The sequence below is a fragment of the Salvelinus alpinus genome, chromosome 6 (genome assembly GCF_045679555.1).
Source record: "Salvelinus alpinus chromosome 6, SLU_Salpinus.1, whole genome shotgun sequence".
In the NCBI taxonomy this organism is placed as follows: Eukaryota; Metazoa; Chordata; class Actinopteri; order Salmoniformes; family Salmonidae; genus Salvelinus; species Salvelinus alpinus.
The window spans coordinates 27,142,693-27,158,384 of NC_092091.1; the positions used below are offsets into that span (position 1 = coordinate 27,142,693).

A 15,692-nucleotide genomic window follows, 5' to 3' on the forward strand; every position below is an offset into this window, starting at 1 on the left:
GTCCTGAGTGTAAGACTGAAACCATAATGACCATCACATGGCTTTGACGTCTCTTCCTCAGAGATCCTTTCATCTCTCAGCACCATAATGACGTCCATTCATTCTGTTCCTAGAACAAGTTTCCACATGAATGTTGGCCAAAATTCATGGCCAAAATCCCAATTTGTTGTCCTATTTTTATCTAATCGGTTGGTTGGTATTCCCTCCACCTGAAGTCCAGATCATTACACATCTGGGGCTCGTCCAACTTCCAAAGACAGTTTTGGCTTAGCTTTCATTTGATATCCATCACTAGGGGAGTTTTGTTATTGGAAGATAAATGGACCTGTCTGACACATCCTTTTATTGTTTTCTTGCACGACCGCCCTTTTCCTGAGTGTCAATGGGAAACGTGCTCTTTTGGACGTATGTGGATTTACGAACAAATATCTACTATATTCAAACTTCCTCTCCAACAATATTGAAGGAGATTACATCAGTACTGTTTGTAGATCCATGACCATGGAAATGTCCTGGGTACATATGGAATTGTGTACTGTACAGATCTACTGTATGTGGCACTGCTTTGTGAGAAAATTAGCAACGCAAGTCAAATGGAGTACATTGATTTCTGTATAAACACAATCAATTCTACCAAATGTATTCAGTTAGACTAACCTTTTAAAGGTAGTTTTACTACTACAATGATGGAGAGTACTGGACACATATTGTAAGAGGATGTTCGATTTTCTATTTGATCTTCTTACAGAGAGAAATATTAGCAGTCTCAAATTCTCCCTGTGTGTAGATATCAGTGTGAGCGTGAGGGCTTCTCCTCCTCTTAAAGCACTGGTGGAGGGCGGTGGTGGAGAGATGCTTGACCTAGTTCTTCCAAAAAACACTACCTCACTCTGTTTTATGGGCTCCTGCTGTGCTCAGAATGGAGTGTTGGTCACAGATTCTCATGTCCCTTTAGTTAAAGAAAAATTCCACCCCAAAACTATCTTTTGGTATTTGTTTCATTAGTCCATTGTTGACATAGTCCCTAAGTGTTTTGCTTGTCAGCACTTGAGTTTTCAAGATATGTAACTTTTAAAATACAGAAATCGCATTTTGCATCATATGATGCAAAACGCAGCATCATGTGATGCAAAAGGCATCATACAGGAATGAGTTCTGTATTTTGAAAGTTACATATAGTGAAAATGTGAGTGTTGTCAACAATGGACAAAATACCAAAAGATCTTATTTGGGTGGAGGTTTCCTTTAAGACAGAAGCTTTTGTTCTGGAGAGGCTGTATCAACCACTATTAAATGACAAGGATGGACTACTTTTATACAATACTTTATGCATATAATTTGATTGTGCTTCTGTGTTAAATGTCCATTTAGTTAAATGTGTTACTCTATACGCACACACCTGTATGTATGTGTTGTCGCGCACGTGTGTGTGTATCTGTGTGGGTGGGTGTCGTGTGGCAGGGATCAGACTGGATGAGGAACGTCATGGGCTGGTTGGCTGAGTGTCTTTACAGTCACATGTTGATGGGAGGGGAGCTCAAAAAACAGTGCTGTGGTCCGCTGGTCCGCTGAGGGGATGATTTGTGTTAGATAGTCCACTGCTTTAAGATGCTCATTAGGGAGGCTAATCCAGCCTATCAACTGTCCTCTCCTGGAGGTGGATAGTTTTACATACAGAAAACTTGAGTGTATTTGTGGCGTGTGTCTTCTGTTTGGAAAGAGAACAATGCAAAATGTATCAACATATTGATTTGCACTCCTTCTGAACAATTGGCTGTCTCCTTATTTTGTCCTCAATTATGGCCTCTTGTTACGTAACCCTGTAACAGTAGGCTTATTGTCTGTGTGTGAAATCCCTGGTGGCTCAGGCAGGCAGGTCGACAGGGCAGACACAGCAGAGAGGGAGTCTAGCTAACTTCCTGTCTACCCGTTCAGACACAGCTGATCTCCCTGCTGTAGACTGCTGCTGACCCGCCAAGTGATTAAACACAGAGCTAATTATCCCATAATACCAGATCTACTGGCTGCATTCTCTTTCTCCCGCTCTTATTTAGGCTACATGCAGGCGCACAGTTCCCTGCTCTCCCTGGGGGGGGGGGGTTAGAGTTTGTTTTGTTTGTTTACAAAATAAAGGGTAGAGTTTTAAATCTAAACCCTGACATAGATTCAAAGTACCACATGGAGTGAGATTATTTTAAATTACGTGTTTATGAAATTGTATAATACATTCAGGTCCATTAAAACATTTAATCGGATTTACAACAGAACGGTTTTCATGTTGTCCTTTGTGCGAATATTGTAACACATTTCATGTGGCAAACTGGACAGCACGTTTCAGTGAATCTCACTATTTTGGAATACAGTGTACAATAGGAAGGAAAGCTGCTTATTTAACATACAATGCCTCAGTAGCTGCCACTGGTGTTTTGGGACATACTTCCTCTAGGACCATAAACACCCTTGTCTTCCCATGCAGCTGCTCTTAGAGAAGAGGGATGGATGGAGGGAGGGGGGAGAAGAGAGGAGATACAGGAAAGGACATAGTCAGATCAGAAAGGGGTGCACAGTCAGCACGTGACTTTAATGAGAGGGATGATGCTGAAGGGAGGAGAACACCAGAGCACAACACGGAACGCTCTGATTTGATCCTCTCTTTCTTTTTTTCTTTCTCAGAAGTATAGTTAACATTTGGGGCTGCCCCCCACTTAAAGAGGCAGTAAGCAGTGTTTTCCTTCTCCCTCCTCCCTGAGTCCTGATAGGTTGCTTGTGTGGCTGCTGTGCGCTGAGAGATTCTTGTGAGAGAATAGAGTGGAGCTGTGAGACACAGCTGGGGCTGAAAAAATTGCCCAAAGGAACAGATGCACTCCTTCCTTAGAAAAATACTTTGCGAGCTGGATATGTGTGTGTTCGGATGTGTGTAAGTGGGGAATGTGTGTGTCTTGGGTTACATACTCAGGAAGTCCGAAGAGGAGAAAGGGGATGAAAATGGTTGAAAAAATTGTTTTGACTAACTTCCGCTGCTGGCTGTGTGATTTACCCCCGTCGCCTGGATTAGTGTGACTTTTCTCTCTCCTCACACCCAACTATAGTGGCACTACGATGAAGAGAACCAGACCTGTCATAGGTAAGGTATTTTCACTCCCCTCGCTCGCTGGCTGGCTCTCTGTCGGGAGTTATAGGGTGTTTACATGCCAAACAGAGACACACGTTTGTTGTCACTCATGTTGCTAGCCTTGGTCTTAGACTTGATTTCCATTACAACAGTATACCAAGAGGCTGAGACATTCTTCAGCATTTCCTCTGAGGAGATCAAGGGACTCTTGCCTGTCTGTCCGTAGTTAATGCTGAGGGACAAAATGCCTCAGTTGTTTTGCAGTTTTCTGTGGGGGAGATGCCAGTGTGCTTCAGGCTTTTTTTCCCTGGTGCCAACTGTGTGAAAATTAGATTGTTGCGTGATAAAAGTTATGGAGGCTACAAATATATAACATCTGTTGTAATTGCTTGTGTCATTTATCCAGTCCTCTACTCATTATTTCTCAACAGCTGCAATGTTGTTAATTAGTAGGCTACGCAATTATGCTTTTTTTTAGCTTTACTGAGCCTTTGTCTAAATAGATTTAGAGGGAAGGTAGGGTAAAGTGAAGTAGGCTACTTGATTTAAGGAATTCAAGTACCTTGTACATGATCATATAACTCACCATAGCTAATGATTAAAAGGAAACCTGCTTGCCCTCTGTATAGTTTATTGAGGTAAACTAACGTTAAACATTTATTAAATAAATTATGTACTTTCCAGGCAGAGAAAATGGTGCATACAGTACAACTCTCAAATGGGAATCATACAAGTTTGAGGTTGTTATATTGTTGTCCGTCAAGTTCATATCTGACAATATTGCATTGCACTTTGACCCTTATGCGATCAACAATCTTGAATATCTCATTAATGGCACGTCACAATAATAAATTCATTCAGTTTACCACACAGCTTGGATTAGGGGAAAATACAGTATGTACTATAAGTCCTCATATCCAGTAGATGTGTTCCTGTAGCGGAGAGTGAATGTGTGTGTTTCTGCTCATTGGAGCAAATGGAGAAGGCTGTAGGCTCCCTTGCAAAAGGTGAGGTGAACACTGGGATGAGGTGGGTGGAGCACAGAGAATGGCGCCCTTCTGTGTTGCCAAGGCATTATTTCATGGTGTCTCCACATGTTGCTGGCACAACCTGCAACAGAATCAACACTGTGTGGACAACACACCCTACCAGACTAACAATACAGCAGATATGACTGACTAGGGCCTGGAGTTTATCCTGACCACGTGATCTGACTATAGGGAAACATCTGGAGGACCAGGACTGGATAAAGTGCAGTCTGTGTTAATACACTCCTTTATACCATGGCCAGACAGAGGGTGTTTTGTTCACAGTGAAAAGCTAGCTGCAGTGTGCTTCAGGCCAGGGTGACCCCAAACCATTAAGGCAGACTGATGGAGCTTCATCAACCCTCCTTCCCCTCCTCCCCTCCAAGCATCCAGAATAGCTACTAAGTCTTACAGGAACAACACAATGAAAGAATGATCTGTGTGAAAGGGGGCAACAGTCGCTACTGCAGCTTGTAATGGAAATCTAACAAAGGCACACAAAGCTCATCTGCATTCACAGCTAAAGGTCTTGACTGCGAGGGGCAGCGTTACACATGGAGACCACTGTTGGAGAGAGAACAGACACTGTGGAAAGGTCCAGCGCCCAGCCTTGCCCTCATTTCCCACAGATCATACTGAGCTGACTAGTCAGACATGTAGATCACAGGAGGTTGGTAACAGCTTAATTTGGGAGCGAGGGCTTGTGGTAATGGCTGGAGTGGAATAGGTGGAATGCGATCAAATACACGGTTTCCAGAAGTTTGATGCCATTCCATTTACTCCGTTCCAGCCATTATTATGCACCGTCATCCCCTAAGCAGCCTCCACTGATGTAGATGGCTTGTCCACTGATGATGATTGGGCCAGGGTATGGCCTCGGGGCTTGATTAGTTGGGACATGTTGTACGCTAGTGTTTTAATAATACTGCTCTTTCTCCTATGATATTGTGATTGCTGACTGGAGGCATTCTCCTGTTTCCCTCCCCAGATGAGATCATGCAGCAAGAGATCAGGCCGTTGCTGGCTGTCGACATCATAGAGCAGCTGCACCGGCAGTTTGCCCTGCTCTCAGGTATGTATCTAGGGGCTCTGTCTCCTCTCCTTAATCCTGCTTCCCTCACACACAGACAGGCAGATATTGTAGTTCCTCTCCCTTTATGAAGGAGGAAAGATGGATGTCCGAAGGATGGAAATGACTATTATTATGCTCACTTAGAGAGATGTGATCGCTTCTATAGTACTACACATTGCAATGTTTCATGATTCATTTGGATCGCGGAGAGAAAAAGGAAATGTATCATATCCTTTTGAGTCACATTATCAGTTAAAAGGCCATTTCCGGTGTTGACCATAAATCATGATTGAGTTGTGAGCAGACTTGAACCTTTTTAAAATACTGTTGATCGATAGGAGTGCCTCTTAACCTCTAACGAGCCTCTACCCCGGGTCCGGGATCACCCCCCACCCCCCCACACACTGATTAGCATAGCTAGCATAGCTTCACAAGTAGATAGTAGCATCTAAATATCATTAAATCACAAGTCCAAGACACCAGATGAAAGATACAGATCTTGTGAATAAAGCCACCATTTCAGATTTTTAAAATGTTTTACAGGGAAGACAAAATATGTAAATCTATTAGCTAAACACGTTAGCAAAATACACAATTTCTTTGTCCACCATTTTTTCTCTCCACCAGTAGCTATCACCAATTCGGCTAAACTAAGATATTGATAGCCAATAACCTATAAAAATCCTCATCAGATGACAGTCTGATAACATATTTATGGTATAGGATAGGTTTTGTTAGAAAAAAGTGCATATTTCAGGTAGAAATCACAGTTTACAATTGCACCGACCATCACAAGACGACTAGAATTACTATAGAGAGCAACGTGTATGACCAATTTACTCTTAATAAAACATTTCATAAGAATAGACAAAGCATAGCAATGGAAAGACCCAGATCTTGTGATTCCAGACAATATTTCAGATTTTCTAAGCGTTTTACAGCGAAAACACAATAAATCGATAAGTTAGCATACCACATGTGAAAACGTTACCAGAGCATCGATTCAAGCCAAAGAGAGCTATAACGTAATCATCGCCAAAATATATTAATTTTTTCACTAACCTTCTCAGAATTCTTCCGATGACACTCCTGTAACATCATTTTACAACATACATATACAGTTTGTTCGAAAATGTGCATATTTAGCCATACAAAACCGTGGTTACACAATGAAAATACTAGGAAATCAAGCCTCAAAATGTCTGACGTCATCTTTCAGAGTGATCTAGTTTAATTGAAAGCTAATCATATACTTGACTAAAAAATACAGGGTTGACAGGAATCGAAAGACAAATTAGTTCTTAATGCAATCGCTGATTTACATTTCTAAAATTATCCTTACTTTCTTATACAGCGTTCGCCAAGAGAAGCTATAACAAACAAAATGGCGTAATATGCGTTTAAAATATTTCGACAGAACAACGATTTATCATATTAAATATTCCTTACTATGAGGTGATTTTCCATCAGATTCTTGGGCAATGTATCCTTTCTTGGGTCTAATCTTCTTTTGGTCGATAGATGTCCTCTGTCCTTCGAAATATCCACTAACGATCGAACGGGACCCCGAAACGTGCCCAAAGTTTCAGAGTGCACGACAAAGAATTCCTCAAAATCGCACTAAACGGATATAAATTGCTATAAAACGGTTCAAATTAACTACATTATGATGTTTTTAACAACTATAACGACTAAAAACATGACCGGAGAAATATCACTCTCTAAACAACCATTTGGAAGGAGGCAGGTCTGATGTCCATTTTGCGCAAGACGCATGCAGGAAGAGAGCGGTACTTCTACGTTTTCGTGTTTTATAGTGGCTCTGATTGCGCAATCGACTCCATTCAAAACGTGATGACGTACTGACACCCAGAGGAAGACGTAGGCAGTGTCGGTTTCTCCATAGCATCTACTGGCACCTTAAAACCGATCCCAGATCAGGGGTAAAAATTTCTGAAATCTGACTCCCTGTCAGGAAAAGTGATGTAGAAGTAGTTCTGTACCACTCAGAGACAAAATTCCAACGGCTATAGAAACTAGAAAGTGTTTTCTATCCAATAATAACAATAATATGCATATTGTACGATCAAGAATTGAGCACGAGGCAGTTTAATTTGGAGACCAAAAAATGCTAATGCGGAACAGCACCCCCTATAGTTGCAAGAAGTTAATGACTTCCTGTCCCAGAGTGGACAGAGGTCACAGGAGGTTGGTGGCACCCTAATTGTTGAGAACGGGCTTGTGGTAATGACTGGAATGGAATCGGTGGAATGGTATCAAATACATCAAACACATGGTTTCCAGGTGTTTGATGCCATTCCATCTGGTCTGTTTCGACCATTATTATGAGCCGTTCTCGCCTCAGCGGCCTCCTGTCTGGTCTGCTCCATGACAATAACAGCATTATCACATTACACCGTGAACTATTTCCTCTGACTATATTCACAAGCTTTGTTCAGTGCCTGAAATGGCCACTTTTGGGATGCGGAAGTAGTAAATGTGTACATACATACAGTTGAAGTCGGAAGTTTACATACACTTAGGTTGGAGTCATTAAAACTCGTTTTTCAACCACTCCACAACTTTATTGTTAACCTCTAACGAGTCACCCTGCCGGACCTGGGATCTTTCTCATCAAAAAAGCTGACTAGCATAGCCTAGCCTAACGCGACAGGGATATCATATAATTTCGTGAAATCACAAGTCCAATGCAGCAAATGATAGATAAACATCATGTGAATCCAGCCATCATTTCCGAATTTTAAAATGTTTTACAGCGAAAACACAATATATATTTATATTAGCTCACCACAATAGCCAAACACACAACGCCATGTTTTCACCATGTTTCCACCGCAAAGGTAGCTTTCACAAAACCCACAAATAGAGATAAAATTAATCACTAACCTTTGAAAAACATCAGATGACAGTCTTATAACATCATGTTATACAATACATTTATGTTTTGTTCGAAAATGTGCATATTTAGAGCTACAAATCGTAGTTTTACATTGCAGCCACCATCACAAATAGCACCAAAACAGCCAGAATAATTACAGAGAGCAACGTGAACCACATAAATACTCATCATAAAACATTTATGAAAAATACATGTTGTACAGCAAATGAAAGATAAACATCTTGTGAATCCAGCCAATATTTCAGATTTTTTAAGTGTTTTACAGCGAAAACACAATATATATTTATATTAGCTCACCACAATAGCCAAACACACAACGCCATTTATTCACCGTAAAGATAGCTTTCACAAAACCCACAAATAGAGATTAAATTAATCACTAACCTTTGAACAACTTCATCAGATGACAGTCTTATAACATCATGTTATACAATACATTTATGTTTTGTTCGAAAATGTGCATATTTAGAGCTACAAATCCTGGTATTACATTGTGAATACGTTGCTATGATCCACCAAATGGTCCGGAGAAATTTTGGACAGTCACGTAATCTAACCAAAAAACTCATCATAAACTTTACTAAAAAATACATGTTGTGCAGCAAATGAAAGATACACTGGTTCTTAATGCAACCGCTGTGTTAGATTTAAAAAAATAACTTTAGTACAACATACAGCATGCAATATTGTGAGACAGCGCTCACCAATTCTCCGCCTTGTTGGAGCCAACACAAACCACAAAAATACGAAATAACATCATAAATATTCTCTTACTTTTGATGATCTTCCATCAGAATGTTGTGCAAGGAGTCCTAGTTCCAGAATAAATCGTTGTTTTGTTTTAGAATGTCCATTTCTTCTGTTGAATTAGCAACTTTGGCTAGCCATGTGGAGGGCACATGTCCAAGAAATCTTTGCGCCTGGAACGAAAAATTCCCAAATTCCCAATAAACGTCGAATAAACTGGTCAAACTCGGTTGAAAATCCTACTTTATGATGTTTTTCTCATATGTATCCAATAAAATCAGAGCCGGAGCATTTTGTCGTGTATACCTAAGAAGACAATGTGAGGTTCCCTGGTGCGCAGTTGAATACTGACAAAAGAGCGGACCTGTCACTCCAAAAGCTCTCATTCGGTCTCACATCAAGCTAGACACCCCATTCAACATTCTACTGCCTGTTGACATCTAGTGGAAGGCGTATGAAGTGCATACAGATCCATAAATATAAGCCAGTTGAATAGGCAGGCCCTGACACAGAGCCCCATTTTCAGAATTTTCACTTCCTGTTTGGAAGTTTGCTGCCAAATGAGTTCTGTTTTACTCACAGATATAATTCAAACAGTTTTAGAAACTTCAGAGTGTTTTTTATTCAATAGTAATAATAATATGCATATTGTATGATCTAGAACAGAGTATGAGGCCGTTTAATTCGGGCACGATTTTTCCCCAAAGTGAAAACAGCGCCCCCTATTAAGAAGAAGTTTTAACAAACTATAGTTGGTCAGGACATATACTTTGTGCATGACACAAGTAATTTTTCCAACAATTGTTTACAGACAGATTATTTCACTTATAATTCCCTGTATCACAATTCCAGTGGGTCAGAAGTTTACATATACTAAGTTGACTGTGCCTTTATAAAAGGAAAATTCCAGAAAATTATGTCATGGCTTTAGAAGCTTCTGATAGGCTAATTGACATAATTTGAGTCATAATTTGTACCTGTGGATGTATTTCAAGGCCTACCTTCAAACTCAGTGCCTCTTTGCTTGATATCATGGGAAAATCAAAATAAATCAGCCAAGACCTCAGAAAAAAATTGTAAACCTCCCCAAGTCTGGTTCATCCTTGGGAGCAATTTCCAAATGCCTGAAGGTACCATGTTCCTCTGTACAAACAATAGTACGCAAGTATAAACACCATGGGACCACGAAGCTGTAATACCGCTCAGGAAGGAGACGTTGTTCTGTCTCCTAGAGATGAACGTACTTTGATGCGAAAAGTGCAAATCAATCCCAGAACAACAGCAAAGGACCTTGTGAAGATGCTGGAGGAAACAGGTACAAAAGTATCTATATCCACAGTAAAACGAGTCCTATATCGACATAACCTGAAAGGTCGCTCAGCAAGGAAGAAGCCACTGCTCCAAAACCGCCAAAAAAAGCCAGTCTACGGTTTACAACTGCACACGGGGACAAAGATCGTACTTTTTGGAGAAATGTCCTCTGGTCTGATGAAACAAAAATAGAACTCTTTGGCCATAATCATTGTTATGTTTGGAGGAAAAAGGGGGAGGCTTGCAAGCTGAAGAACACCATCCCAACCGTGAAGCATGGGGTGGCAGCATCATGTTGTGGGGGGTGCTTTGCAGCAGGAGGGACTGGTGCACTTCACAAAATAGATGGCATCATGCGGTAGGAAAATTATGTGGATATTTTGAAGCAACATCTCAAGACATCAGTCAGGAAGTTAAAGCTAGGTCGCAAATGTGTCTTCCAAATGGACAATGACCCCAAGCATACTTCCAAAGCTGTGGCAAAATGGCTTAAGGACAACAATGTCAAGGTATTGGAGTGGCCATCACAAAGCCCTGACTTCAACCCTACAGAAAATTTGTGGGCAGAACTGAAAAAGTGTGTGCGAGCAAGGAGGTTTACAAATCCAATTCAGTTACACCAGCTCTGTCAGGAGGAATGGGCCAGAATTCACCCAACTTATTGTGGGAAGCTTGTGGAAGGCTACCCGAAACGTTTGAACCAAGTTAAACAATTTAAAGGCAATGCTACCAAATACTAATTGGGTGTATGTAAACTTCTGACCCACTGGGAATGTGATGAAATAAATAAAAGCTGAAATAAATCATTCTCTCTGCTATTATTTTTGACATTTCACATTCTTAAAATAAAGTGTTGATCCTAACTGGCCTAAGACAGGGAATTTTTACTAGGATTAAATGTCAGGATATGTGAAAAACTGAGTTTAAATGTATTTGGCTAAGGTGTATATAGACTTCCGACTTCAACTGCACATACAGTACCGTATAGTCTTATTAACACGTATGTGAGAACATTGAGTCCCCTATATCATATCTGTATGCTCACAGATCAACCCAGAAGACTCTCTCAAACATTTTCCATCTCTGCGTTATTTCCCTCATAACCTTCTTGGAGCACAAATAAATGAGTCTTAATCTTCTGGCATATCCATATTTTAGTTACTGGAGACATAGAAGTGGCAGAGGTGTAGGGCCTAAGCTGGGACAATAACAGAGGGAGTTGTGGGTAGTTATTGGGCGGGACGTCCACACCTAAGCCTCTGCCTCCACAGGGATTGTTTCCATTCCTTCCCACCCATGTCAAACCACCAGGGGTCGGCCTGCTGCACTTCTGCCAAGCTTATGCATCAGTCTAAAAACCCTGGCTCAGAAAAGCTAGCTTTCAGACTTATGAAATTTTACTCTGGAAAAAACACAAGAATGTTTTATGACCTACACCGCAAGCTGTTTTTTTATTCTCAGTGGGTCTCTCAATGGGTTTTCCTTCAATATTACTTTCAGGCAGTACTTATACCTGAAGAGGTGGTGCTTAGTGGAGTTTTCCAGACAGCGCTGTATTTTCTAACATTATCTGATGTAGTGTTGTTGTCAGTGAGAGAAGTAGACAACAAGCCCTGACATGTGTAAGGATCTCCTGTGGTGGCAGGTATGGATTCTTCTGCCATCAGCAGGTAATTGGATGTGTCTGGCTGGGAGGACTGATAGGTGAGATGTCACCCTGTGGGATGGATGGCAGGCGAGATGGCACAGGAAATGAACAAAATGCTGCTTTTAGCACAAAGACAGTGACAGCGTTGGAGTTTGGGAGGAGGGTGTTATGATTGTCTGTGTGATTGGTACATTTTTAGAACCGACTGAGAGAAGGGAGAGGAGGAGAAGTTAGTCAATGCGTGTTGAAAGTAAAGAGCTACCGTTACCTCACCAATAATATCAAAGGCAATGTTTCTTGACGTGCTCCACAGGAATGAGAGTAATGTGTCCAAATAAAGCGAGTGCCCAGACACAAGCCTTAAGTAAAAAATCAGACTGCCTCGGGCTAATAAAGGCCGTGCACAAAGATACCATTTACAGCAGTTCCCCTCTGTCATCCTAAACGGAACTGTTTTGATGTTGAGAAGAATTCTACCTAGATAATAAGGCCAAACCCTAGTCCCCGATCTCCACCCATGAATGCAAGCACTGGGGGCATGATGTTGAGTGAGGTGGAACACTTTAGATAAATGGTGGCCTTGCTGCTCCACTATGCTTTCTCATAGTGATACACTTTGACTGATCAATCTCTCATTGTAGAGATATAGGATCATGCATTATAATATGGCTGCTTCATTTGTTTCAGGATTTAATAAGAACCTTTTCTTTCAGTTAGAGCAACATATTCACTTATCAAACTTGTTAAGTTTCATGTTTCAAATAATTAAATAATGACTTAATTGTCAAAAAATTATCAAATTATATCAAACATTGGCAAACAATGCTGACATTATTTAACCCAATGCTACCACCTTGTGGTTAATTAGTTTAAATATAACTTTTCTATTGACAGCCACCAATAATATCTGTAACAGCTGAATGTAGGACTGCATCCAATTCATGTTTATTTTCCTGTCAATGTCTGGTGTAAACGAATGAATGTAACAAAACGGACACATTTATAACAACCAATTGTTTTACCCCTCTGTGTGCAGGAGGAAGAGGGAAAGATGGTGCCCCAATCATCACCTTCCCTGAGTACTCAGGCTTCGGCGACCTCGTAGCGGAGGACTTCCAGAATGTTGTAACATATCTGACCAGCATCCCCAGGTATAGTAGGAGCAATGCATTTAAAGCTTTCTTTCCAACCATGCATATTCACCTATGCAGTTCAGATCAATATAGCACTTTTGGTGCACTTTATTTTCCCACAGTGGAGAACACAGTGGAGAACACAGTGGAGAACATAGGCTTAGTGCTTAATTTGTAAATTGGGAGGTGCCAGAACAAAAAGTGAGCCCAAGAGCGGGGTGATCTGGGGCCTCTGAGGGACCAGAACGCATGAAAAATATATAAGAATAAAGTATTGCATGCATTATCATAGCTTTTGCATACTGGCCAACACAGTCTCACATTCAATTCGCGCTTATATGTACAAAATGTATTTCAGCAGATTTCGTGCGTTTTTGTGCATTTTTGGGGTGTTTTGGGGTGGTTTAATTCGTTTGAAAATAAACGAATTTCCGTGCTACTTAATTCGTGCGAAAATACACGAATTTCTGTGCTACTTAATTTGTGCGAAAAGACACGAATTTAACCAGTAGGCGACACAAGCCGTTGCAACAACCATGTAGACGCGATAATTTGTCTTTCATTTTTGTTCTTCTTAATGGCTAATTCAACGTCATGAATATACAGAAATGTTGTCTTTGTTTAACCATGTTTTAAAATGTGTCGTTGTATGCCTATATGTACTGTTTTAGACTTGCTGAACAGAATTTGAGAAAAGACGCACATTTAAGTGCGACTTAATTCGTGGGAAATATTGTTTTATTAATGCCAATGCTGTTTTCTGTGCTTGATTTCGCTTAATACTTTGGATACTGGTGCACTTGTAATCAGAACGCCTTTTTGTCATGTAGGCAACCATACACGATTTTCTTCATAACCCATTTCATATTTCGTGGAGCCTAAATTACACCATTTTCTTCATAATGCATGTATTACATGTGAATGTAAAATAATGAATTATGTTGGCGTACACTTATGGCCTTTCCAAGGCCTTTCCATACCTTAAGGGAACATTTTAGCACTCGCCATATGGTTAGTGAGAAACGGCACTTGCAAATGTAAGGTCCCTTACTAGACGTCCTGCAACGTTTCTAAAATTCGTGGACGGCGTCGGGCCGTGCGCGGGGGAGAGATCTTTCAGGAAGTCATCAAACTAAATCTCTCGGACGTTCGGTTTCCGTTTTATAAAAATAACAAATTTTTGTCATTTTTCCGCAGTCTCGGAAATTCCCACCAGAGGGAAAAAAAATAATATTGCAAATGCACAAGCACATTGCAAATGCATGTGGCCTTTTCTCCTAAACGGAAAATATTTCGAAGACGTAATGGACAGTTGGCCCCGAACAAGATGGCGTCGAGGCCTCAACGCTTTTTGAGTTATGGCCATTTTTCTGGGATTAAAGGTCAAAAACGCTAAGTAGGGTGCTAATTTGACCGCTTCACGTCAAAGTACATAAGCATACGGTGTCAGAAAAAAAAGAACCAGCCATTTATCTATCGTAATTTAAGAGAAATCGTACATTGACAAATTGGTCATGTTCACAAAAAGGAGTTAAAAAAAAAAAAAAAGTTACAGATCCAGTTGCAGTGTGTTCAGACGAACATTTTTTAAGTGGGTCTCGAAGCTCTGCCAGAATTCTGTGATTTTATGTGATTTTATGAAATAACACACACTCATTTAACCCTCTGTAAATAAGTCAGTTCTTAACATAAAGACTTAAACCTCAACATTATATAAGAGCCTACCCCAAGGAGGATATGTGTTCACTTTCAGCTTCCTATGTCAACCGGAAGTACCTTCAAATGGTGCCATAGGGTCAGTTTCGAAGGGTTAAAAAGGTCAGATCTGCCTCCCGGGTGGCGCAGTGGTATAGGGCACTGCATCGCAGTGCTAGCTGCGCCACCAGAGTCTCTGGGTTTGCGCCCAGGCTCTGCCGCAGCCGGCCGCGACCGGGAGGTCCGTTGGCCTAGCGTCGTCCGGGTTAGGGAGGGTTTGGCCGGTAGGGATATCCTTGTCTCATCGCGCTCCAGCGACTTTTGTGGCGGGCCGGGGGCAGTGCGCGCTAGCCAAGGGGGCCATGTGCACGGTGTTTCCTCCGACACATTGGTGCGGCTGGCTTCCGGGTTGGAGGCGCGCTGTGTTAAGAAGCAGTGCGGCTTGGTTGGGTTGTGCTTCGGAGGACGCGTGGCTTTCGACCTTCGTCTCTCCTGAGCCCATACGGGAGTTGTAGCGATGAGACAAGATAGTAATTACTAGCGATTGGATACCACGAAGAAAAGGGGATAAAAGGATGGAGTGAAAAAGTACGGTGCTTAAAGACACACAAAGCCTGCAATGGCATTGCCATTATCTCCAGGCCGTGCCGAGTTCAACGAGATGCCCCGCTTGACCGTAGCTAGCTCGGTCTGAGTGCAGCGACAGGGACAAGAAGAAGGACCCAAATGACCCTTTGACCTCAATTTCATATTCTTTTGCTTTTGGGAGACAGAGAGAGAACCGTTAAGGTTAGAAGCACAATTTGACCTCAGGAACGTTCCTAAGGTCCTCCCGATCTGTGCAAGCCTAACATTGACCGTGTGGCATTAACCCTTAATAGTTAAAAGAAGGTGTTTACATCAAACAGTTTACAATGACATGTCTCCCCATAGGAGACATGCCTGCTCCCCTAAATTCAACCTGAAGCCTATGTGGGTTAATAATGCCTTATGAACCTGTCTTCGATGACAATCCATCAGGCCACT

The 15,692-nt window shown here is 41.4% G+C and overlaps 1 protein-coding gene across 13 annotated transcripts in view; it reads left to right on the plus strand.

Annotated features, from left to right (window-relative positions):
- The window catches only part of LOC139578476 (guanine nucleotide exchange factor DBS-like), a 92,218-nt gene that overhangs the window by 11,467 nt on the left and 65,059 nt on the right, over positions 1 to 15,692 (plus strand). For 12 of the 13 annotated variants that reach the window (XM_071406119.1, XM_071406120.1, XM_071406118.1 and 9 more), the window contains 2 exons: positions 5,129 to 5,212; positions 12,875 to 12,989. In XM_071406119.1, coding sequence (XP_071262220.1) covers positions 5,129 to 5,212; positions 12,875 to 12,989 — 199 coding nt within the window. Of the gene's footprint in view, positions 1 to 2,773; positions 3,125 to 5,128; positions 5,213 to 12,874; positions 12,990 to 15,692 lie in introns of those variants that run through there. The other variant, XM_071406122.1, reaches the window with a different exon arrangement.